This window comes from Amphiprion ocellaris, chromosome 16 (assembly GCF_022539595.1).
Source record: "Amphiprion ocellaris isolate individual 3 ecotype Okinawa chromosome 16, ASM2253959v1, whole genome shotgun sequence".
Lineage (NCBI taxonomy): Eukaryota > Metazoa > Chordata > Actinopteri > Pomacentridae > Amphiprion > Amphiprion ocellaris.
Window position 1 is genome coordinate 16,702,397 of NC_072781.1, and position 27,595 is coordinate 16,729,991.

The 27,595-nt window shown below is 37.7% G+C and overlaps 1 protein-coding gene and 1 pseudogene across 1 annotated transcript; both read left to right on the forward strand.

The window, feature by feature from the left end:
* The first annotated feature begins 282 nt into the window (after window positions 1–282).
* Window positions 283–6,763, forward strand: LOC111573720 (interferon-induced, double-stranded RNA-activated protein kinase-like). The gene is given in 11 exon segments (XM_035951790.2): window positions 283–321; window positions 562–722; window positions 845–977; window positions 1,634–1,692; window positions 1,776–1,895; window positions 1,987–2,115; window positions 2,196–2,400; window positions 2,700–2,843; window positions 3,247–3,345; window positions 3,597–3,659; window positions 3,861–6,763. Coding segments are annotated over 11 exon segments (1,257 nt in total). The 3' UTR covers window positions 3,966–6,763.
* A 175-nt stretch (window positions 6,764–6,938) lies between these two features.
* Window positions 6,939–27,507, forward strand: LOC111573721 (uncharacterized; annotated as a pseudogene).
* Window positions 27,508–27,595: the final 88 nt, after the last annotated feature.

Genomic DNA, 27,595 nt, shown 5'->3' on the forward strand with positions numbered 1-27,595 from the left:
GCCTGTATAACCAAAGCTTTGAAAATTTCCCATCAGATTTCCCACAAGAGCTGTCCTGAATGTTAAAGCCTGTCCACAGTGGGGTGAAGACTTAGCAGGAGACCAAACTGAACAGAAAATACTTGTGGAAGATGGAGCCACAAACCCCATTTGACTCTGTAAGATTATCACCTCCTGCGTGCTGAACAAGTACATATTGGATTATCTGTTATGGTAAGAGAAAAGTATACTTTGCAGTGAATGGGATTTTTTTTTATTTTATTTTTTTGCTTCAGAGAGAAAATGCTGCAGGGAATCCATCACCACCACTTCTTCAGCCAAGTGTATCTGATCCCAACTATGTCGACAGGCTCTATGATTTTTGCCAGAGAGAGAACATCGCTATAACACTTGAAGAGTCCAGTCCTATCACTTACCAGTCAGCTTCTGCACTAATTTGGAAATCATATTTATCATGTCTTATTCTACAAAGAATTAAGGCTTTCATGATGTTACAGAGAACGCTGTACCTTCATAGTTGATGGTAAGACGTATCCAACTGGCTATGGGGAATCACAATAGGAAGCTAAGGAGGAAGCAGCCAAGTTCACATGCCAGAGTTTGGGTATCAAAGACCAAACACAGACAAATTTTATTGGAATTGTCCATGAATACTGTCAAGAAACAGGCCAAACTCATAATTTCATTCAACTGGAAAGGTCTGGTCCTCCACATACCCCTCAGTAAGTATGACTGAAGTTTTGTTGAGTGAATATAACAAAAGAGGACACTCTGGGAGTTTCTCATGGATATTAAAGTGTATAAAAGTTCATTAAATCCTAATATTTCCTGCCTGTTTACACAGATTTTCCTACAAATTAGTGATCAACAATAAGGATTACCCTGAGGGGAAGGGAACAAAAATTAAGGAGGCCAAACAAAAGGCAGCTCAGCTGGCCTGGTATGTCCTTCAAGAGCAGTCAGAATGGGACACCAAGGTATTTATGTTTTATGTTTTGCCTAATTCTTGTTATTTTTTCTTTACAACTACCATGTTTAATAGTGATCCATACTAACAGTAGTGGCAGAAAATCTCAAGACCATCTAGTCATCTCTGACTTTTGCACATTTTAGGGGTCCGTCACGTCAGCCATGTCTGAAGGCAGCACACCAGCCAGGCTGTCAACACCATCATCACTTAAGGACACTTAATGATACTATTATTAAAGCTGATTGTTTAGTTCTGAGAAAACTGTACTCATGTCACTCATTGAATCTTCCCAGAGAGTTGACTGAAGCATCGTCACAAAGCGTGCCACCATCTACAAGTGACTCTGTCTTGTTCACCGATTCGTCATGTCGTTCCAAGGACCAGGTTTGTTGTTTTGCTCATCATCCTAACAACTTTGAAAGTGGTCATAGATAAAATCCTAGCATCTATATTCTGTAAGCTCTGTGTATGGAGAGAACAATTACATCAAGTTGGAATACAAGAGCAAACAAATATAATTTATATTGTTTAGAATCATCCGCTTTTACTTTATATAGTTAGCTGATGCCCAATTAGCCATTTAATTGAAATATTACAATGGGTTTTTTTTTGGAATATTGAGTCTTTGAAATCCTTATCTTGTCTTCTCATGTATTTTCTCAGGATGTTATTAAAAACAAAAACACAGAAAACAGACAAAGTGAGACATGAGCTCATTCACGGTATGAAAAAAAATACTTTCATTCACACGATGGGTCTCATACTTCTCTCCTTGTAATAGATTTTTATCCTCTTGCCTGTATAGGTTTTCTCCAGACTTTGATTCCATAGAATGTCTCGCTAAAGGAGGCTTTGGACATGTTTTTGCAGCAAGAGAGAAACTGGTGGACAAGTATTACGCTGTAAAGATTGTTCGCTATAAAGAGTAAGCCCAGTGTGCGTTGGAAGTTTTCAGTGTACACAGCAGGATGAGCAAGAACATTTTAACTGAGACGAGATGTTTTTGTGTCATTTAGAAAAGCTCTACGAGAAGTGACAGCATTAGGTGAAATCTCTCACGATAATATTGTTAGATACTACAATTGCTGGATAGAGGATTCAGAACCAGAGTGGGACAACGCGACTGACACTTACAGCAGTTCACAGTACGTCTCTTGAACAGTAAGTCTTGAATGTGAAGGTATGTCATTTTACCAGATTTGTAATTATACATGTCTTTTTTTAGGTCCTCTAGTGATTTATCACCAAAGTACCTCTATATTAAGATGGAGCTGTGTGACACCAAAACACTCAAAGACTGGATAAATAAGAAGAATGAGGAGAGTCTGCAGGAGACAAAGAGAAGGGCAGAAAGTTTACATTTTGCACAGCAAATAGTCAGTGGAGTTGAGTGCATTCACTCCAAGAAGATCATCCACAGAGACCTGAAGGTGAGAGCCAAGAGGACAGCTACTGCTAGTTCACATGAGTACTGGTGCTTTAACTTTTTCTCCTTTTTGCATCTTACTGTGATTTATTCAAAGTACATACATTGCCGGTATTCCTTTTATTGTCCAATAAGCCCAGGAAGAGACAGATACGTCTGTGATGCTGAATGTTGGTATGTATGTTACTGTTGTTGAGGAAAGTAAATCAGTCAGATTAAAATGCAGGTTCTGGGTTTGTCTTCTTGTTACACATGAGGAGTTAGATAATGTTTAAAATGTTGCTTTGTCTTTTCAACGGTTAGCCTGCCAACATCATGTTTGGAAAAGATGGAAAAGTGAAGATTGGAGACTTCGGTCTGGCCACTGCTGAGACTGATGATGACAACGTGAAACTGATGGACAGAACACACAATGCAGGAACCAGACCTTACATGGCTCCCGAACAGGTGAGATAGTCTACCACAGCTTGTGTCTTATTTTCACCCTTTAAGTTTAAATATACACTTCAATTCTAGACATCCTGGAAGAGAGCCTAATTTTTTAACAGATGACATTAAAAACATATATAGAAAAATAATGATATATATGTTATATCATCAGAAACTTCGATATATATATAAGTGATGATATATATGTTTTTTTTTTCCCATTTTAATTTTTTTTTTTAAATTATGATTTCAGTAGTGCTTGCAGCTTTAGGCCAATAGATCTCAACTTTAAAATTTAACTGCAATATCAAAGTAGTGAAAATGGCCAATTTTCTCTTACTTCATAAGCGTAAATTGGTAATATAATCTCTCACACTGGTTGACGGGTAACGTAAGACACTGTGTTGCTGTTTTGTGACAGAGGAGCAAAGGATACGGCCGCAAAGTGGACATATTTGCACTGGGGCTGATATATTGTGAGCTCCTTTGGAAGCTCTCGTCTGGACATGAAAGAGGAAAGGTGAGTCAAGGTCAAGGCCAAGGTGTCTTTACTGTCAGCACTGAATGTAGCAGTCTTCTTTTAATTTTTATAAAGGTTTGCTCAATGTTGGCTTAAAATACATGGCTATTATGTACAAATGCAAAGTTGCTGTTCAGTAATTGATACCTTTTCTTAAGGCATCAAAAGCACAGTCTAGATATCAGTTGTTGCTGTTTTTTTAAGCAAACTAACATGTTATTTCAACTTTTTTATCCACACATGAATACTAGGTTTGGCCTGATGTCAGAAATCGGATTCTTCCTGAAGAATTTCCACTGAAGTTTCCCCAAGAGGTATAACTCTAAGTAATATTCTCATGTTCATAACTGAGGATCAGGTACTTTGTCACTGGCAAGGCAGTGCTGAGTTTAAGGTGCAAAGATTTGCACACTTACAAAAGTTTTTTATCAAAGATCAGGGAGGACAGGTGATATTGTATATTGCTGTTGGTACAGTGATCTCAATATCTGTCATTTTGATGTTTTTTTTTGCAGAACCAAATAATTCTGTCAATGCTGAGTGAGAAGCCAGAAGACCGACCTGAAGCAAGTGTACTGAAGACAGAGATGGAAAAATGGGCTCAGACATTCAATGCATAAAGTCTTTCAGAAAATGGAACTGAGTAACTTAAGTACTTGTGAGAAGTCTGAAATCAGTTTCTTTTGATATCTGTGTTTTTTTTCATAAAATTCTTTGATATTAACATAATGCTTTTAACTTCAGAGCCACAACCATGCAAAGGACAGTGGTTCATGGTTATGTGTTCTTCTTAAGAGCACCTCAGAGTGGTGATGGGGGGCCAATCTATTTTTAATGCATAAAAAAAAATCCCTTCCTCCACTGAAATAGCATTGATGTAACCATACACTGTCAGAGTCATTGATTTGCTGCAGGTTTAAGGTGGAAATACTTGGCAGTAATGTTGACTGCTTCTTTCACTCATTTCTCACTCATTTTACTGTTTGGCTGCTTAAAATGTGACTTAAGAAATGATTCGTCTTTGTCTGCCTCTGCTCTAAGTAATCATGTGTTGGATAATTTCTGTGGCCACATTTTACATTTTATTCTATGCTGGAAATGGTCATGTATTCATACTGATGTCGTATTATAAGATAAGATAAGATAAGATAAGATAAGATAAAGTTCTTTATTTCTCCCCACGCCAGGGGAAATTTACATTGCTACAGCAGCTTATGTAACAGTAGACATAGTGATAAGAATAAAATAATAATAGAACAATAGTAGTAATATTTACAATATATACAAGGGTGAGAGATGAGGATAAAGTGGCTTAACAGAAAAAATAAAAATAAAGTTTAAAAGTGAGCTTTGCTTTGTATAGGCTAAATTGGATAATAAAACAATCCACCACCAGGGTGTAACTGTCATTTGTCTTGTACATACTGTATTGTTGTACGAGTTTTGAATTTCAGTCAGTGCTAGAGGCTTTGAAGCACTTTACTGATGATCTGCCTCATCTTTACATTTAAATAAAGCTTTAGAAAAATATTAGCTAGTTCCAGAAAATCCCCGTCATGAAGCAAATGCTTGTACTGGATGAGTTTGTCATTAATTCTTAAAATAGTAATTGCAAGGTAACCCTGTTAACATGAAGATGTAGGATCTATGACATTGTGCAAGATGAGCAGTCCATCACATTGGTAGCACAGAGATAGACAACAGTGCACACTTCAGTTCAGGTCAAACATTCAAAAGAAGCAAACATTTCTGATTGGAGAGAGACTAAACAGTGGCAGAATAAATGTACTTTGTTTTGGTTAGTGCTAGCTAAAAGTGCATGTTTAATGAGGTAATACTTCATGTGCATAAACATTTCTGAAAACTAGAAATACAAAAAAGAAATATACCACTCTAAATTCATGTTATCACCTGCAAAAGTCTATTTAAAAAGTAGATTTTTGTGCTTTTTTTTTTTTTACTGTGCATTCATTTTGTTTAAATTGTTTTTTTTTTTCATCTAAGACAAATCTCTACTTCACTGGCACTTACAAAAACTATCTGTATTTTGACAATTATTACAGAGGGTTGTGTTCATATATCAGTCATGATGATTTACAATGCAATTTATTCCTAAATATGTGGTAAAAATGCGTTCTTTCTGCCCGTTGACATCAATCATTTCTGATCTATGGAGTGCCAAAAAGAGATACTTAAAATTCCCTCAATTAAGACTCTTGACTTTAATAGTTGGATGATGTTCATTTTGTTGTTTATTATCATAGGATAACGTTTTTTTTTGTTTTTTTTTTTATACCGACAAATCAAAGAAACTTTAATGTTGCAATAAAAGAAACAATACTGAGGCTGGCTTTCCCCAGTGTTCAGATATCTGTTGTGGAAATTAATGCAAATTACAACATTTTTAGATACTTCAGACATTTTATGTTTTATATACAACATCAAATTTTATAAAATGTGTAATACAAGACATAATTGTATTAATGTAAGCCATCAACTGGGAATTTTCAGCGTGATATCTATTGGTTAAAAGTTTCTTTCTGGTCACCTGTTGTGTCCTAACTACAGTTCCCATAAGTCTTAGCTGCAGCACTAAAACCTCTTGGGACATAACATACTTTTACATGCAGGTATGTTGATCCTACGAGTTACTACACACCCATTTATAACATAAAATCAACATTGTATATTCATAATTTAAAATTTGAATTGCGATAGTATGAACATCTGTTACAGTTTTACTTACAACATGCCTTGCCTCAGTATGGACTTTTTTCCACAACATGAAAGCCACAACAGTTGCTTAGTTTCCCATTTAAAGCCCAAATGGCAGCATTTACTGATACAGAGAGCTCACAATGTTCTTCTGGTTTGTGTCACTACAGAAACCAAATGATAAAATCAGTGTTGTTACTGCTTACGTGGTAGAAAAGGGTTCTTCAATTAAATTTTATAGTAAGCGAATAAAACATTTACCAACGTATGAACCATTGCCTCAGGAAATCATTGTCTCCTGCAACAAATAATTTATTCCAATTTGGGAAAGATTGCAAATATGTATTAAAAGTGATGTGGACTTGTGCAAATCAATGAAAACATTTTTGTCAGTGTCACAAAATGACTGCAATGTGATCTTAAACACCTATATGACTAAATTATTTTAGTACTTTCACATGTGTTTGTCTGGAGGGGGGAGACTGTACTTATAAGACCTGGGGACATTTTAGGAGCAAATGATGTATTTTTGATCCTGCACCGATGTATTCTTATAATTATTTTAGCATTACGGAGGATCAGACATTTAAATTCTTCACAGCATCACCGGGCAAACTCAGAAAAGAAATGATTTATATTCTGTGAGTTCAAGTACCTGCTATATGTGTGATAGCTTGTCGACATTAAACACATAATTGCTGAGAGCATCAGGTGAATATTGCAGTGTGTTAGCTCTGTCGCCTCAGAGCTCGAAAGTCGCGAGTTCGATTCCTGTGCCGGGGACTTTCTGTGGATGAAGTTCCGCCTTCATATTTGTCGTGTATACTGAAGGCGTGGACATGACGTTATCAAGGAGAAATCGAAAGTTAAAGTAGGAAAGGGCAGCTGGATGTTGCCGCCTGCAGTCACAGAGACGTGGAAGTAAGGAAAAAAGATAAACGTTTGGCACTTTGTTGTTGCGGCTTTTTAAACTGAAGTTTCACTGCTTCGTCGTTCATGATTGGATATATAGTGGGAGCTGAAATGTGAGGAACTTCGCTGTGGAGGCCTGGACCACGAGGAAACGTGAGATGAAACTGATTTTGGCACCTAAGCTTGGATCTACACTTAGCTAATGCTAATCCTTCCGTAGCCGTGTTTATTTCATCCTATTGTTGGATTATCAGCGCTAATCAGAGCAGCTGCAGTCATATAAAAATACATCTGAGTTGTGGTTTCAGTTGACATTACTATCTATCAAGTGCTGTATACTACCACAGCATAAGAAACGTTTTAGGCGATGTGATGGATTACTTCATTCACAAGGTTTTCATAGGTACCAGTACAAAAAGATGTTGTCCTCTTCAGTCAATAGAATGGTTTGAGAAAAGACTATAAAGTCACGTGTTATGACAATAAGAATAAGGTGTGTTAATAAAGAAGCAGCAGCAACTAGTGTGCTGGAATAACCTGTTTCCGAGCCTTGATAATTTACAAGATGATGTTGGTATCTGATTGCAATTTCTCTAACAGATCTTGCCATTTTTCGATTTGCAATTTTTAAAAAAACCTTTAAGGGCAAGTTTCAGCTCCTGTGTGCATATTGAAAACGTGATGGAGGCTCACATGAGACACCATCTAAACTGTGACTGTCACACAGGAAATTTGTAAACTTATTGATACCACAGTTTAAATCCTGCAATATTAGAAATCAATTCATTTTTCTTGTAGAGATAAGTGTGGTGGAGGAAAAGTATTCAGTAATATTGCAAAATACCCCAAAGCAGCATTTAGTGTGACAGCCCCCATCCAGTACAGCGTACTATCAGGAATCCAAACGTTCCTCCAAAATTAATCCTTTAAATTCTTAAAAAGATTGTTGATACATTTCCTTGGTGTTAATTCTAGCTACATATTTTAATGTATCTGCCACCAACGTCACCACAGCTGAAGTTGCCTGTATAACCAAAGCTTTGAAAATTTCTCCGTAGAGCAGTCCTGAAAGGTAAACTCCGTCCACAGTGGAGTGAAGACTAACCAGGAAGCCCAACGGCGATACTCGTCGGAGATGGCACAAGCTCCACTTGACTCTGTAAGATTAGCACTTCTTGTGTAGTCAACAACTGACTAAAAGAATAGTTTACAGTGTAAGTGAAGTTTCTGTTTTCTTTCTTTTTGTTTGTTTCAGGTTGAAAATGCTGTTGAAAATGTAACACATCAACTTCTTCAGACAAGTATATCTGATACCGACTATGTGACCAGCCTCAATACGTATTGTCAGAAGAAGAAGATCACCGTTAAACCTCGGGAGTCACTATGTCTTGTGACGTTTAGGTAAACTTCCACACTGATTTGGAAATCATATTTATTATGCCTCTAGTTCTGAAATTAATCAAGGTTTTTATGATGTTCCAGAAAATGCTGTACCTTCATAGTTGACGGTAAGACGTTTCCAACAGGCTATGGAGTCTCAAAGAAGGAAGCTAAGGAGGAAGCAGCCAAGCTCGCATGTCAGAGTTTGGGTGTCACAGACCAAAGACAGACAAATTTCATTGGAATTGTCAACCACTACTGTCAAAGAACAAAGCGAACCCTTAATTTCATTGAAGTGGAAAGGTCTGGTCCTCCACACAACCCTCAGTAAGTGTGACTAAAATTTGTTACTTGAATTCCAGCGAAAGACACACTTTTTGAAGCTTTGATGAATATGAAAGCGTATAAGAGTTGATTCAGATCTTAATATTTCATCCCTGCTTACACAGATTTACCTACAAATTAGTGATCAACAATAAGGATTACCCTGAGGGAAAGGGAAAAAATAGCATTGAAGCCAAACAAAAGGCAGCTCAGCTGGCCTGGGCTGCTCTTCAGGAACAGTCAGACTGGGACAGCAAGGTATTTATATTTTCATTACTTTAATGTGCTGTTATAGCTTTATTGTGTCACTTAATTAGATTAACATTCATATTTATCTTAAAATTTACTTTTTGTGACACTTTAGCAGAGTTGCAGAAATGTTCAGTGCTCGTAGTCAGTCCTCAAACTGTTTTTAGCTGTTGAATATATATATACACACACACACACACACACACACACACACACACACACACACACACACACACACACACATATATATATATATATAAAAAAACACACACAGAGGCACATTTTGGGTCCCAATGTCACCCTTACTTGAAAATTTTGTACTTGCTCTATACTGGCCTCTACTAGGGCCATTCAGTCATTTGGAACAATGTTGTTTGTGTCCTCACCTAATTTCATGGCTGTGGGAGTTATATTTCCATAGATATTGCACCCTAAAATGAGGGTGAAAATACAAAAATTTCCAAGTCTGAAAACATGAAATGTTGAAATTTTAACCTGAATATTTTACAGAACTTACTTTTCAATCCCAAACAACAAATAAGTGAAATCTGAATGAGTCTGAGACAGTGGAGCAACATATTTCCTGATTTCTGTCTGAACTGATGCAGACTGCCATGTTTAGAACTTTACATTATAACTTTGGTGGCAGAAAATCTCAACACCAGCTATTTAATAATGTTGCATATTTTCCACATTTTAGGTGTCCCTCAGGTCAACCATGTCCGAAGATGGTGCAGCAACAGTGTCGTCACCAATAGCTAATCTGTAAGCAATTACTAGATTAATAGTAGAGCAGATGATACAGTTTGATACAGAAAATTCTTTACTAACATCTCCCTTTGTAATTCCAAGGGAATCCATTAAGGCATCCTCGCAGATCCTGCAAAGAAGCACAAGTGAATCAGTAGCATTGACAGATTCATGGAACACTCCTAAGACTCAGGTCTCTGTTTTTAATGTCCTCTTGTAAGGTCAAAGAACACAAAGAGTTGGATGGTGTCTTTCTCTTGTTTTCGGAATTAAAAAATGTACATGGTTCCCAGTTTCACACAGACTATGATTGGATTTTAGGGGTCTCTCAGGTCAGCTGTGTCTGTAGACAGTCCACCATCCATTTTGTCAACTCCATCTTCATTGTAAGACATTTTATATTACTAGTATTAAAGCCGGTTGTTTTGCTTAGAACTGAGAAAGCTGCACTCATGTCCTTTATCGTATTTTCGCAGGGAGTCTGTTGAAGCATCATCACAAAGCATGCAAACGTCTACAAGTGACTCTGTATTATTCACAGATTCATCTCATCGTTCCAAGGACAAGGTCTGCTGTTTTGTTCTTAATCTTATCAAGTCTGAAATTGACCAAAAATAATGTTCTACCATCTATATTCTTCTTTCTATGTATATAAAGATAGCAGTGAAATCAAGTAGTAATGATTTTCATTGACAAGAAATATGGAGAGCTGCAGGTGCACTTGTGGGAAAAAAAAGTTTACATACACTTAAAAAGACCATGGATATCAGGACAGTCTTGAGTTTTTTACTGACCCCTTTAATTCTGATTTCTGTATGATGGAATCTTCAAAACATGTGGCTTTCACACACACACACACACACACACACACACAAAAAAAACCAATCATGCATTTTGGTTCTTTGGTGAATAATTGTAGGTCTTCTGGAAATAAGAGAAAATATGCTGGGTCAGAAATATACATGTAGCAACTTGAAATATCAGTTTTGATGATGTAGAAAGCTGTAGTAATTTTTTCTTAGTGGTACTGCCTTTTCACTTCTTTTTAATGATTACGACTGACTACAGCTGCTGACTCCTCTGAGCCAATTTTAATTTAGGGCCTATTTGATAAACCCATTACACTCAGCCACAAACACTACATGGGAAAGTTTAAGGAGCTGATTACAGCTCTGAAAAAGCAATTTTTGACTTGAGCAAGTCTGGAAAGTCTGTTGGAGCCATTTCAAAGCAGCTACAGATCCCAAAATCATCACTGCAAACAACTGTACGTATAAAGCCTAAAGTGTTGTGCCACTGCCATGAGCAGGAGAAAAACACAAGCTGTCACCTGCTAATGAGGGACAAGTGGTCAGGATGGTCAAGAGTAAATCAAGAATCACCAGAAGGCAGGTCTGCCATGAATTAGAAACTGCTGGAACAGAAATGTCAGTATCCACAGTCAAGTGTGTTTCACATTACCATGGGCTAAGAGACTTCCATGAAAAAAGGAAGCCTTTTCTCTATCAGTGGCACTTTAAGGCTCAACTGAAGTTTGCTGCTGATCACATGGGCAAAGAAAAGGCCCTCTGGGGGAAAGTTCTGTGGTCAGATGAAACAAAAAATTGAGATTATTTGACCACAATGACTAGAAATAAGTTTGGAGGAGAGAAGGTGAGGTCTTTAACCCCAAGAACACATTACCTACTATCGAGCATGGTGGTGGCAGTACTATGCTGGGGGGCTGTTTTGGTGCCAGTGGAACGGGCGCTTTACACAAAGTAAATAGAATAACGAGGATTACATCCACATTCTTCAGGAAAACCTAAAATCATCATCCAGAAGGTTGATCTTGGAAGCACTTAGAACTAAAAGTTAGAATAAAGATTTTAGATGGGCCTTGCCAAAGTACTGACTTAAACCACACCAAGAACCTGTGGACTATGCTGAAGAAACAAGTCTATGTCAGAAAGCCATGACATTTCGTCAAGATGAATGGAGAAAGATTCAACCAGAAACTTACCTGAAGTTTGTGGGAGGCTAGCAAACATGTCTAATTAAGGTCAAAATGGCTAAATGACATTTAATCAAATATTATCATTGCTTTATGTATATTTTTGACCCCAGAATCTTCCTTTGCCTATAAAGCCAGCAGCTCTCAAAAACTACATTTTGACTGTTTCAACAAAGTGAAAAACATACATCCTACTTCTGAAAGAGCACACAATCGCCTTTACTTTATATGATGCCCAAGTAGCCATTAGATTTAATTATTCATGGGATTTTGTTAGCAATATTGAATCTTTGAAATCCTTATCTTGTCTTCTCATGTATTTTCTCAGGATGCTATTAAAAACAAAAATACAGAAAACAGACAAAGTGAGACATCAGCTCAGTCACGGTATGGAAAAAAATTCTTTCATTCACATGATGGGTCTTCTTCTTCAAGAAGACTTCTCTTCTTGTAATTGATTTTTTATCCTCTTGCCTGTATAGGTTTTCTTCAGATTTTGATTCTAGGAAATGTCTCGCTAAAGGAGGCTTTGGGCATGTTTTTGCAGCAAGAGAGAAACTGGTGGACAAGTATTACGCTGTAAAGATTGTTCGCTATAAAGAGTAAGTCCAGTGTGCGTTGGAAGTTTTCAGTGTACACAGCAGGATGAGCAAGAACATTTTAACTGAGACATGTTTTTTTGTCATTTAGAAAAGCTCTACGAGAGGTGACAGCATTAGGTGAAATCTCTCACGATAATATTGTTAGATACTACAATTGTTGGATAGATGATTCAGAACCAGAGTGGGACAATGCGACTGACACTTACAGCAGTTCACAGTAAGTCTCATCTCCTTGTTTAGGTCTTTGCTTTACTGCATTTATGTATTAAATGTGACTTAAAAACCAGAATTGTAATTATACGTGTCTTTTTTTAGGTCCTCTAGTGATTCATCACCAAAGTACCTCTATATTAAGATGGAGCTGTGTGACACCAAAACACTCAAAGACTGGATAAATAAGAAGAATGAGGAGAGTCTGCAGGAGACAAAGAGAAGGGCAGAAAGTTTACATCTTGCACAGCAAATTGTCAGTGGAGTTGAGTGCATTCACTCCAAGAAGATCATCCACAGAGACCTGAAGGTGAGAGCCAAGAGGACAGCTGCTGCTAGTTCACATGAGTACTGGTGCTTTAACTTTTTCTCCTTTTTGCATCTTACTGTGATTTATTCAAAGTACAGAAATTGCTGGGATTCTACTGTTGAATAAGCCCGGGAAGAGACAGACATGTCTGTGATTAAATAAATTAGATAATGTTTAAAATGTTGCTTTGTCTTTTCAACGGTCAGCCTGCCAACATCATGTTTGGAAAAGATGGAAAAGTGAAGATTGGAGACTTCGGTCTGGCCACTGCTGAGACTGATGATGACAACGTGAAACTGATGGACAGAACAGACAGAGCAGGAACCAGATCTTACATGGCTCCCGAACAAGTGAGATAGTCCATGTTGACATTAACTTTTGATTCTTTTGTCTGATCACCCATATTTTTGACAAAGGTGAATGTGTTTCCAAGATTTCATCTTACAAATTTAAGGTTATAGGAGTCTGGAGACAGTTAAATTGTAGACATCCTGGGGAAAAGCTTCTTTTCACTGTTGAAGTAAAAACTGTATACAGAATAATGAACATGTATGATAGGACAACTGTAACTCTTTTTTTTTTACCATCTTCATTTATTATTGTCATTATTATTATTGTTGTTGTTGTTATTTCAGTATTGCTTGCAGTGTCATGTTCTCTTTACAGCTTTAGGCCAATAGATCTCAACTTTAAAATTTAACTGCAGTATCTAAGTAGTGAAAATGGCCAGTTTCCTTTTACTTCACAAGTGTAAATTGGTAATATAATCTCTCACACTGGTTGACGGGTAACGTAAGACACTGTGTTGCTGTTTTGTGACAGAGGAGCAAAGGATACGGCCGCAAAGTGGACATATTTGCACTGGGGCTGATATATTTTGAGCTCCTTTGGAAGCTCTCGTCTGGACATGAAAGAGGAAAGGTGAGTCAATACTGAATGTAATATAGTATAATATATATATACTATAATGTAATGTAATATAACTGTGCTTTAAATTTTATAAAGGTTTGCTCAGTCTTAACAATGTTGGCTTAAAATACATGACTATTTATATACAAATGCAAAATTACTTTTCCATGGTTGATGCTTTTTCCATAGGTACCGAAAGCACGGTAAAAAAAATCTGAAAGATGATGTTTCTTTGATTTTTAACATGTCTTCCTCAATGTATCTTGCATTTATTTGCAATGGCTGTCATTGCAGTTCTTAGTTGTTGTTTTTTTTTTTCAAACTAACGTGTTTTTCAACTTGTATCATTTTAATATTAGGTTTTAATTAATGCCAGAAATCGGATGCTCCCTGAAGAATTTTCACCAAAGTTCCCCCAAGAGGTATATTTTTATTACAAGTAATATTCTCATGTTCATAACTGATCAACTTGCCACATGAAGGAGTGTCTGACTGAGGATCAGTTACTTTGTCCCTAGTGAGGCAGTGCTGAGTGTGAGATGCATAGATTTGCACATTCAAAAAGATTTTCATCAAAGATCAGACAGAGCAGATAATATTTTGAGAAAATGAATCTTGTGTTTGAACACATTTCAGAAGTAATGCATATTGCTGTTGGTACAGTGATCTCCGTATCTGTCATTTTGATGTTTTTTACAGAACCAAATAATTCTGTCAATGCTGAGTGAGAAGCCAGAAAACCGACCTGAAGCAAGTGTACTGAAGACAGAGATGGAAAAATGGACTCACTCATTCACCACATAAAGTCTTTCCAAAAATGCAGCTGAATAACTTAAACACTTGTGAGACATTATAGGAAAGTACAAAAATCTGTTTCTTTTGATATCTGTATTTTCATGAAATAGTTTGATATCAACATAACGCTCTTAACTTCAGAGCCACAACTATGCAAAGGACAGCGGTTCATGGTTATGTGTTCTTCTTAAGAGCACTTCAAAATGCTGACAGGGGTTGATTACCAGCCATGTCAACATTGGACAGCTTAACAAGAAGACGATTATGAGTTTTACAAAATATGGAATCACAATGTATATTGACTTTAAAAGCCCTCTCCAGTGATTGATTAAAACCCTAAAAACTTGAAACCTACGCAACTAAATCTCGGTGTATTAAGGTTACACATTTAGACCTTTTTCCATCAAAACAATCTCTTCCTCCTCTAAAGTACCTTTGATGTAGCTCTACAGTGTTGCTTCCTCCACAATGAGCAGACATAGGAAGATGTATGCATCTATCGACATCTCACTGCAGCTTGAGCACCCCAGCTCACCTACTATTCCTACTTCCCATGTTGACAGGATTGATTTGTTCCATATGAAACCCTCAACATCGGAATCCATGTTTTTAGGACTGTCATTGGTCCACTGCAGGTTTAAGATGGAAGTGCTTGGCTATAGTTTTGACTCCTTATTTCAGTTATGCTTTAGGCTTACAAAAACACTATATGGACATATAGCAAGATAAAAAAAAATACTTTTCACTGGAGGGGACCTTTAAAAAGTCACTTTTACATTGATTCACCTTTGTCTGCCTTTGTTCTAAATAATCATGTGCTGAATAATTTTCTTGCCTACAATTTACATAATATTCTGTGCTGGAAATGGTCATGTATTTTAACTGATATCATATTATGAAGTTTGCTTTGTAATAAATAGGCTTAGTTGGAGAATAAAACAATCCACCATCAGAGTGTAACTGTCATTTGTCTTGTAAATACTGCAGTGTTGTACAAGTTTTGAATTTCAGTTGGTGCTGGAGGCTTTGAAGCACTTCACTGATGATCTGCTTCATCATTACATTTAAATGAGTTCGTGAAAAAAAATGAGCTAGGTCCAAAAAATCACTTTAAGTAGCAAATGCTTGTATTTTTACATTTCAACATGTAAACATTTCTGAAAAGTTGTTTTTATTCTATATTTGTCTTAGACTAATCACTTCTGAAAGTTTAAGAATGACATCTCTTAGTTTACATTTTTGCCAGTAAAAAAAAAAAAAGTTTTAAATAGAAATTTTGAGATTTTACAAGCATATCTTTAAAGCCTGTTTCCTCTCATCTTCAAGCTAGATATCTCTACGTTTGTGACAATGACATGAACCAAACTTCAAAGCTTTATATGTGCACAGGGGTTTGTTCATATACATGTACAGCCAGAACATCTATTTCTAAAAGCACGATGAAAATCTGGCTGTTGACACTAGTTTCTTATGTATGAAGTGATAAGATATCTAAAATTCCCTCCTAAAAAATGTATGCAAATATAACATTTTAGATATGTGAGACTAGTGTGTATATTTCAACGTAACATATTTTAAACACAACATAACTTTAAATGCTAATATAATTGTCCTAATGTTTCATGGTGAGAACTGTCAGGTCAAAATGTCACCTATTGTGTTGTAACTACAATTCCCATGAGTCTTGGCTGTAGTAGCTGCATGAAAACCTCTTGGGACGTGTAGTTGTTTAATGCTGACATACTTGTTTGACAAGATAAATAGCAGGGAGATTTATATTTTTATTACAAGTCCCAAAAAGTAAATGGAAATATATTGGGAGGAAAAATCAAAACTACATATAGAAAGCCGTTACCAAACTAGTTATTGACCGACTTAATAAATAACAGCTAGCTTGTCGCAGTGTTACACCCGCAGACTGTATGGAGTTAGCTTCCACTTGGTTCATTGCTGAACCACTTTGGATAGTCGAGACATTTTTATTTTTTTATTTTCTAACTTTATTGAACAACAGAGCATCTGATATCTCCGACATTAAATGAAGGCACCGTGACGTTTATGAAGAAAACGAAACTTGCACGTCATGGAAGTGCAGTCGGTATGAAAACGGAAAAGATGGAGTTTTTATTATGAGATGAGCATTTTATTCTGTAATTTTCATGTAGTATAGGTTAGCATTCCGACTGCCAGGTATGAGTTTTCATGATGGAGTCGGGAAACTACGTAGCTAAACTGAACGAGTTCGTCCAGAGGAAACGTTTGGAGCTGAGATATGAAGACGTGGGATCTGCTGGACCTGATCACATTAAAACGTGAGTTAAACACATTTACTGCTGCATCTGCAGAGACATGTAGGACTGGAAGACAGCATGGAGACATGTGGGTGTTTGACACAATAGTGTTTTAACATGAATGTCAGCACCGTAACTCTTCAAAGAGTGTTTTATATGTTTGCCATATTTTACTAATTTGGCATGAGTTGTATTATTATTGCTGCTTTATGACATTCAGTGTCCCCATGTATGCTGATCCCACCTCCTTAGTGTGTTGTTTTCACAAATCAACTAACGTATTTGTCACACATGCATTCCTAATATACCTCCAAGATTGAATTAAGATTATTAATATGATTATGTCCTGATATGAGAGTATCAGAATAATAAATGAGTTCCACTAAAAGTAATTTAACTGTAATACACATACACATCGTTTCATGGAGGTAAACATCACAATGTTAAAGCTCAGGAGCAGGGCCACACCCCAAAAACTCACCATCCTGTCATACATGTTTAGAAATGCCTGCCTCACCCACTTGATCTGCTCTTTTCCTCCCTCCCCCTGTCTTCCGCTGCCTCTCTTCTCTTTCTTTTGGGTGGGGATGCACCAGCCTGGAAGCAGCCTCTGATCTTTAACGAAGGCCTCCCCACACCACAGCCGCTGCCCTTACCTCTGATTAAAAATCACCCTTATAGTCCAACTTAATAAACAATCATTGATAATGTGGCCCTTCATTGTGAATCATCCATCCATTATCTATACATATATCCTCATTAGGGTCGTGGGGGGGCTGGAGTCTATCCCAGCTGACTTAGGGTGAAGGCAGGGGACACCCAGGACAGGTCACCAGTCCATCACAGGGCTACACATAGAGAGACAGAGAACCAAGCACACTCACATTCACACCTACGGACATTTAGAAACACCAGTTAACCTCAGCATGGTTCTGGACTGTGAGAGGAAGCCAGAGTAGCCGATGAGAACCCACACTGTACAGGGAGAGCATGCAAACTCAACACAGTAAGATCCCAGGCACAGATGCAAACCCAGGAACTTCTAGCTGTGAGGTGACAGCCAATGCTCTGTGTGCTGCCCTTGTGAATCAGATGTAACAGAATGTATGACTGTATTCTTGTGTTCCAGCATTTCTAGTTTACACATGAGGATGGTCTATCAGGATAGCATGTCAATTGTGCAGATTCATTTCTGCTCCTCCATCGTAACACATTCTTGTCAGATTAACAAAGGTTTCCTCATTACTTTTCAGGTTTACCCTCAGAGCTGTCCTCAATGGTAAGGCCTATCCTGATGGAGTGGGCAAGAACAAGAAGGAAGCCAAACAGAACGCAGCTAAAAATGCCTTGAGAGGCTTATTGGAGGAAACAGGGGATTCTGTAAGAATATGACATTATTTAGTCATTGACTGTATGTGTGGTTTTTGTGTTGATGTACTCTAAGTTTGTTGATTTCCTGACAGACAGAACATGCAGCTGAAGCTTCTACTACACCAGTTCGTCAGACAACCTTAAGCAGTAACAACTACGTAGGTTGGCTAAATGAATACGGTCAGAGGCACAGAGTGAATGTAAGACCTGTGGAGTCATCTCAGATTGGACCACTTTTTACAACTCAGTAAGTCTCTACACTGCATCCAGTTTCATTTATAGCTGTGTGCTCACTATTTAAAATCGATTAATATATATGTATTTTTTGCATTAGATATTGTAGGTTTGTGGTTGGTGATAAGGAGTACCCCACTGCATCTGGGAAGTCCAAGAGGGAAGCTAAGGAGGAAGCAGCTAAACTGGTATACCATGAGATATGTGGCAGTAGAACTACAGAGGTAAGAAACAAGTGACGACAAGACCTAACTCAAGTTGACGCAACTTACTGCGTTACTTGAAGTGCAAACTTGAATGTCTGAAAGTTAGGCCAAAGTATCTACATTTTTAAGCTCTCCTAATAATATAATAATATAACCTGAATCTGGCCACAGTGGCAACAAGACTGGAATATCTGCAGGGCAGTCGGAGCTCTACTGCTGATAATGTCACATCTACACCAGCTTACAAGCACAGGAGGATAGACTTTGACCTATCCTGGCTATCAGACAGGAATTACTCCTCCTGGTGCTACAAGAGTAATGTGCAAAAACAAATAAAAACATACGCTTTATTCAACTCTATGCAATCTTGTAACACTCAGACTGCAACCCAACTTAAGGCAACACAAAAACTAAGCAGTCAATGATGGGGAAACACTGAATGTTTAAGTATGTTTTTTACTTTAGTCTTATATGTGTGTGTGTGTGTGTGTGTGTGTGTGTGTGTGTGTGTGTGTGTGTATGTGTGTGTGTGTGTGTGTGTGTGTGTGTGTGTGTGTGTGTGTGTGTGTGTGTGTGTGTGTGTGTGTGTATTTTAGACTGGAGAGGAGAAAGATAGCAACACATCAAGTCAACAAAGAGAGGAATTGAACAAAAATGTATCAGACGTCTGGTGAGCTCAGAATGCATGGTCTCACTTTGGTTTCTTTCTGACTGTGAAACGCTGAGTAAAATATTGTTTAGTTTTTGCTTTTGTTTGGTTAATAAAGATATAATTGTTTTTTTTCTTGTTGTTGCAGTGATCTCACAAAAAACCTGACTGTAAGGAATAAAGACAGCAGCTTTACAGAGACAAATTTCATAGGGATTGTTCACAACTACTGTCAGAAAACAAACCGCACCTGTGCATTTATGGAAGCTGGGAGATCTGGCCCACCTCATAACCGCAAGTAAGTATGACTGAAACTCTGTAACCTGAGTAGACACTAAAAAAATCTGAATGGTGGTAATGGAAGCATGATGATGATCTAAACATTGCAGATTTTTCTACAAATTATCAATCAACAACAAGGAATACCCTGTTGGTGAGGGTAAAAATGTCAAGGAGGCCAAACAAAATGCAGCCCAGCTGGCCTGGGATGCTCTTCAGGAGCAATCAGACTATGACAGCAAGGTATTTATTATTTTCTATTTCTATTCCAGTTATTACTTTTGATTTTAACAAATCTTCATCGAGCAGATTGTTGAATGCATGTTTCCCTCAGCAGGCACCATGGCAACCCGAGGTAGCTTAAGGACTCAGCATGCTGCAAGATTTGTAGAGTGACACTTCAAATTCGATTCAAATCTTGTTCCTGAAAGTTCCTGTAGTATCAGGCCCTTAGCATCATACAGATTGGAGATTCATGATAAAACATCCGTAACTCTACATTTTTACTGTCTCGTTTAGCAACTCCGTCCTCATCTTCATTCTTGCCATGTCCTTTGTAAGGTTAACAAGGTTTCACATTCCCTCTGACTTTATTGCTAAATCTGGAGTTCCCATCTGCACCTTTTTTCCTGTTTCTTTAGTATTATTTGGTATACCATTGGCAGTTTTGCTAATAGTTACTTTTACAGTATACATTTTTTTGTATCATTGTTTTAAAACAATTTTTTCTCGACATTTATATGAAAATCTACAACCCACATTATACTTTGGCCAGGCTTTCTGAGCGAATTTTTGTTTTTCTCATCTTAAAATTAAGCAAATTCAAACATATCAGAAGAAATAGGCAATAAATACAAAAAATCAAATATTGAAGGATAACTTTGGAGACGTTTTTCATGTTGTCCTTATTGTCAGCTAATCCTATGAAAACAGCAAAACAGAAAATGAATTGTTCCCAAAAATATAGTCGGCGTATCCATAGCCTGAATTAGCTTATTCCACTGTGCCATACAGTTCTATTGTTGTTCAAAAACTACTAAAAAAGAATCACCCAGCCACACTGTTGACTTTTTACTGCTGCTTTCTATTTGGAAGAAACCATCACCCAGCACTGCGTTGTGACTCAGTGATGTGTTTTTTTGTTAGTTTTTTGTCAACAGTGGGGCTGTCTGAAACAGAGAAATATGTTAGATAGATAGGATGTGATGGAAATTCTACATTTTAGCGATTTCACAATGTTCTAGTATTAACAGTTAGACAACGACACAAAAGACCGACCACCACCTTTTTTTCCTCTGCAGTATGAGTGACAAACTTCTCTGTAAGACTGAGTGTAACTTCACACCTTTGCCTCTGATCTTTGGAAGACATCAGTCCCACATGCATACGTGATGTTTATTGCAAAAAAACCTGCTTTTTGTAGAATTACACAACATGGATTATCTGGCGTTTTAATGGCGTTCGTTGACAGAAAAATACAGTAAAAATTAAATTAAAAACCTTGGGCTGAATAAAACAACTTGACTGGGTACCATGACTACAGTTTCTAACAGCCCAAACACTTCTTTTGTATCTTCAGATAAACTGGTCAGCTGCGTCTGATGATGGTGCGTCAACCAAGCCGTCCATACCTTCAAGCTCACTGTGAGACACTGACTGAGCAGTATATTGGATGATGAAGTTTGAACGTTGAGAATACACCACTTACGTCTCATTGTGTTTTTCAAGGGACTCTGGGTATCCAAAATCAACCAGCATAACAACCCCAAGTAAATCCATTATTTTCCCCAGTTCACCAAGTCCTCCGAAGGATCAGGTCTGTTATTTTCATTGTAAAGTTACACTATACACTCACTGACCACTTTATTAGGTGCACCTTGCTAATAAAAGGTTGGACCTCCTTTTGCAATCAAAATTGCCTTAATTCTTCGTAGCATACTTTCAACGAGGTGTTGGAAACATTCCTCAGAGATTTTTTCCATCTTGACATGATAGCATCATGCAGTTACTGTAGGTAAGGCATTTTGTCGGCTGCACATCCATGATGCCAATCTCCCATTCCACCAACTCCCAAAGGTTCTATTAGATTGAGATCTGGTGACTGTGGAGGCCATTGGAGTACAGTGAACTCATTGTCATGTTCAAGAAATCAGTTTGAGATGATTTGACCTTTGTGACACGATGCATTATCCTGCTGGAAGTAGCCATCAGAAGATGTGGTCATAAAGGGATGGACATGATTAGAAACAATACTCAGGTAGGCTGTGGCATTTAAACAATGCTCAATTGGGACTAAGGGGCCCAAAGTGTGCCAAGAAAATATTCCCCACACCATCACACCACCATCAGCCTGAACTGTTGATACAAGGCAGGATGGATCCATGCTTTCATGTTTTTTACACCAAATTCTGACTCTACCATCTGAATGTTGCAGCTGAAATCGAGAGTGAGACCAAGCAATATTTTTCCAATATTCTATTGTCCAATTTTGGTGAGCCTGTGAGAACTGTAGCCTCAGTTTCCTGTTCTTAGCTGACAGGAGTGGCACCCGGTGTGGTCTTCTGCTGTTGTAGTCCATCTTCTTCAAGGTTCGACATGTTATGCCTTCAGAAATGACATTCTGCATTGCTTGGTTGTAACAAGTGGTTATTTGAGTTACTGTTGTCTTTCTATCATCTCCCACCAGTCTGCCCATTCTCCTCTGACTTCTCATCCACACATCTGCTGCTCACTGGATATTTTCTCTTTTTCAAACAATTCTCTGTAAACCCCAGAGATGGTTGCGCATGAAAATCCCAGTAGATCAGCAGTTTATGTAATACTCAGACCAGCCCCTCTGGCACCAACAACCATGCCACGTTTAAAGTCACTTAAATCCCCCTTCTTCCCCATTCTGATGCTCGGTTTGAACTTCAGGAAGTTATCTCGGCCACGTCTACATGCCTAAATGCATTGAGTTGCAATCATATGATTGGCTGATTAGCTTTTTCTGTTAACAAGCAGTTGAACGGGTGTACCTAATAAAGTGGCCAGTGAGTGTATATGAATATAATACTGCCATGGTTCATCAGTTTGTAATTCTCATGTAATTGCAAAAATTGTGTCAAGATTTATCAGTTTTAAGTGAGATAAATTTTTTTGAAACTGACTTTAATTACTTGATATACCAGACGGTAGCAAAGACATGAGTGGATTAGTGATCCCTGAGAGTTACACGTAACAAATAGTGTTACAAGACTGAGAGTGTGTCAGTAATTTTAGGAAAGTTAGTCTAGTTCTCAGGATACAGTTTTATCACATCATATTTTTGCATTGTGCTCTAAAAATCCCAGATTACTGATAAGTTAAGGAGGACCTTGTGCCATATTCTTATTTAATAAAATGGATTATTAATGGTTGTATGCTTAAATATAACAGTTGCTTTTCTGCCTTTTATTTCAAAGCATGCAAGCCCTGATGTGAAGCCCAAAATGAGGTTAGTCATCCTTTGACACTCACTGTAAAGCTACATAATAGTTCATCTGATAATACCACTAATTATACATTTTCTTGTTAGTATTGCAGCAAATTTCCCAAAAGCTAACGAAAGCAGCAAAGAGGTAAAGTAAGGACATTAATCCTGCTAGCTTATTTAGTTTGTTCTCATTTAATATTTTAGCTTCTATATGATGACTTTCATTTAGGATTTAATGCCCAATTTCAAGTGCAAGACTACAGAAAGTACAAAGAGTGAGAAAACACCAAGCCAGTCAGGCTCAAGGTATGGAAAATCAAGACACAGCAGACATGTTGCATACTGTTTGTGTACAAATAAATAGTCTGAAACACAATTTCATATTTCCAACAGGTTTACATCTGATTTTGATTCCATAGAGCAGCTCGGTGAAGGAGCCTTCGGTCGTGTTTTTAAGGCAAAACATAAACTCCTGGACATGTATTATGCTATAAAGATTGTTCGCTACAAAGAGTAAGTTGAGTATTAAATGAGGTTTACTGTGTTTTTTGGAGCGCTGCATGGCGTTCTTATGAGGTCATAAATTCAAAATAAATGGAAAATAAGTGGAAAGCTTTATTAGTTCAGTCACTTTCTTGCACTCCTTTGGATTAGGAAAGCTCTGCGAGAGGTGAAGGCATTGTCAGACCTCGACCACTCTAACATTGTTCGATACTACACGTGCTGGAGGGAGGATTCAGAATACCACTGGGACAGTAGCACTGATAGTAGCACCGCCTCACAGTAAGTCTCATCCACTTACTAAAATAATGTGTGTACATTTTATAAACACAGAGATCTTTTCACCTTCTGCTTTTTCTTACTGTTCTAGGTCGTCCAGTGATTCATCTACCAAGTATCTCTATATTCAGATGGAGTTATGTGACACCAGAACACTGAGAGTGTGGATTTATGAGAAGAATGCTCAGAACGTTAAGAAATCTCTGCGAGACTCCAAAAGAAGAGAAGAAAGTCTGAGCATTGCCCAACAATTAGTCAGCGGAGTCGAGTACATTCACTCCAAGATGCTCATCCACAGAGACCTGAAGGTGAGACAGAGTGGGTAAAATCATTGCCTGTTATTTGACATCAGTTGTAAAAATGTGTGTTCACTTCTTTTCTGCGGTCAGCCTGCCAACATCATGTTTGGGCGTGATGGAGAAGTGAAGATTGGAGACTTTGGTCTGGTCACTGCTGAGAATGATGATGATGCTGAGAACCTGATGGAGAGAACAGTGTACAAAGGAACCCCGTCTTACATGGCTCCTGAGCAGGTGAGATCAGCTGTATTTACATTGACTTCATCTTTTTCTGTATAAATAAACATTACACTGTAGGTAGCTGTGGAGATTTTAACGACTGAATTGATTTTGTTGTTACTGTGGTCTGGTTTAATAACAGAAAAGCAGAAACACATATGACCGGAAGGTGGATATATTTGCATTGGGGCTGATATATTTTGAACTCCTTTGGAACGTCTCTACTGGCCATGAAAGAGTAGTGGTGAGTTGTTCAGAGACACCTTCCAGAAGGGTGCTACATTTACATTAGAATTAATTGTTTACTATCACATGTCTATGAATTTGTTTTAAAGATTGGTAAAGTATCAGGCATTTTGGTAAAGTATCAAACAGTCAGACTCCAAAGAACCTGGTGTGTCTTTTTCATTTTAGGTCATAGGATACCACAGAATTTACTAATGCCATTTACTGGTTTACATGGACTTAAACATTCCGACTATGATCTGCTTTTTCCTCCTTTTATATTTACACATGTAAACATTTTGGAAACATGGATAAGCCCTTTCCATGATTTTGAGAAGTTATGCCTGCTGAAGTATTCTAAAAGAAGTCAGGATACTGTTGCATCTAGCATCTTATCTCTGTTTCTGACTGCTGCCTGCTACCTGCACAGACATGGCTTCACCCAAGTGACATAACACAAACATCTAAACATCTAAAGGACTTCCTCCTCACTTTGGACTTTATATAGCAGCTCATAGCTTTGTCCTCAACACCATGACAGAACATACATAGACATTTTTGGATTGTGTTTCTGCAAACCTCAAACTAGATAACAACTAAGTAATATTTATCACAACTTCCCAGTTTGTACAACACGTTGGCAGAGACGTGATAAAGGAGAGACTCACCACTTATAGAATAATGAGTAGAAATCTATCGGAGTGTTCCATAAATATAGTAGTTGCATGACATATGTCCAACCACTGCCAAAGCCCAACTGAGAAACATCCAGGCAGTTGTGTTGTTGTGCAGACTCAAGCGCAGTGTTGTAAAACTGTGTAAAAAAAATAGAAGTGTAAATTGCGGGGGGAAACACTTTTTAAACCTCATTTTAGGGCAGAGTCGTTAAACCTTTCAAGCTGTGTTTCTATACCTGCAGTTTTTTTGTCCTATGACCATTTAAAATGTCATTATGACTGCCTATTTATGGAGATTGGAATCAAGTCTTGTTAGCTGGCTGCCATGTGATGAGACTTGCCTATAAGGACTTTGACTGAGGCCACTTTTCTCTGTAATAGAACTCGCGCTCACACTGTTGTTTCCTCTGGTCTCGTTAATGGTTCAACTGTGTCACACAACCTGTGCAAGGTTAACGAAAGACTGAGCTATCCTACCAGTCATGGCTCAGTATCTTCATCCAGCTGTTCCTTGTCCTACACAGTGACACTGACAGCCTGACAAGTGGAGATCAGGTTTAATTTTCCTGTCAGTCCTATCTCCCAGTGCTTGCAATAAGATGTATAAGCCAAATCCATAATGCAATGTTGAGATTTAGTAGTGCTAAGCCTGCTATAACCAAATTGGCTTCATTTTCAATAGCCACACTGAAATTAATTTAAGGATAGGCTTAACGGAAATCCAGATTAAATTTCAATTTTGTCTTGTAAACATCACAGGCAGCTGCACAAACAGTAGTAACTGGAATGCTGTCTGTGCTCCATGTAAACACCATACCTCCGATAATATCAAAACTGCGATGAGCATTACAACATTGATACTGATGCACATGTAAACACAATCAATGGCTCAGTTCTGTTCAAGTGTCCCATCAAGTCATTACACTGTGACAGTGAGGCAGAATGCACGAGATGCACGAGACCAGGACCCTGAAACTTAAGCAGCTAAATGGATTTCAGCCAAAACTAACTTCATCATATACATTTGAGCTTTGAATCTAAATGTCTGCTTTGATATGAAAAGTTTAATTGAGAGCTTGTTTATTATTTGTGTCACACTATTGAAATGTTCTTCCTGAACTTTAGATTTGGGAGGATGTCCGAAACCAGAAACTTCCTGAAGGATTTTCTCATCATTTTCATCAAGAGGTACATCAACATTATTTCACTTTGTTTAACACATGAAGCGGTATTTTCTAGTCGATGATAGTCACTTGTGAAGACCACTGAAAAGGCAGAAATTGAGGCTTTAAAAAAGGGGGTTTTCTCTGGTAGAACAATGAATCTTGAATTCCAAAATGATCAGAAGTAGATTGTTGATGTGTGTATAAAAGTGTTCGATATGAAGCAGGACAGGTACAGTTTGGAGAGAAGTGAACTTGATAGAAGTATAGTTAATATGAACCTCAAACACATTACTAGTATTTGTGAATATTATGGAGATCTTATCAGCTATTCTTTCTGTTGTTTTGTTGTTGCAGAGCCAAATTATAAAGTCAATGCTGTGTGTGAATCCAGAAGACCGACCAGAGGCAAGTAAGCTGAAGACCGACATGGAAGAGTGCAAACGGTCACTCGTAATGCCTAAAAAGATACAACGTGACAGTCACACTGTCTGATTACTGCAAGGAAACACAGAAACACTCATCAAAGTCCAACAAGTACCACTGTTTATACACTGTAACGCTACATAAGGCTGTGAAGGTTTTAAATAATAAGGGGAATGTCTTTTAATAACTAGTATGACATGATTTAACATCATACATAATTACTCCGCCAAGCGGACTCCTCGGTGGAGTTAAGTGATGATTGCCATTGGCTTGTCTGTCTGTCTCTTTGTTAGCAACATTACTCACAAACAGATAAATAAATTTGTAATTTTCAGGGAAGGTCAGAAATGACACAAGGATCAATTAATTAGATTTAGGCAGGGATGCGACTTGTAGTCTGGATCCACAATTTTTTTAAAGACTTCAGCTGTCAGAAATGATACAAGAAATGAACAGCCTTGGTGGAGTACTGTGCTCTCTGAGTGCTTGTCTACTATGTGGAACTGTACTTGATGAAAAAAGACATTAATTTTATAATCAGTGAATACGACATGAATTATATCGGTCCGTTTTTACAAATAATCATGTTTTTTAGTTATGTCAGCTAGGATAAAACTTTTGTTTGCTGGAATAGTTAAATGTGTGTTCACACTTACAATGACGTTATATTACATTTCTCATGGCACTTTTCTTTTTATAATGGAAGGTGGAAGTGAAAAATAAAACAATCTGCAACTGTGGTGTAATGGTCATTCATTTTCTTTGTAAGTTTTTTGCATGTACAGTTGTACAAGCGGGAAGAATGTCCTCCAGTTTTTTAGAGGTGGG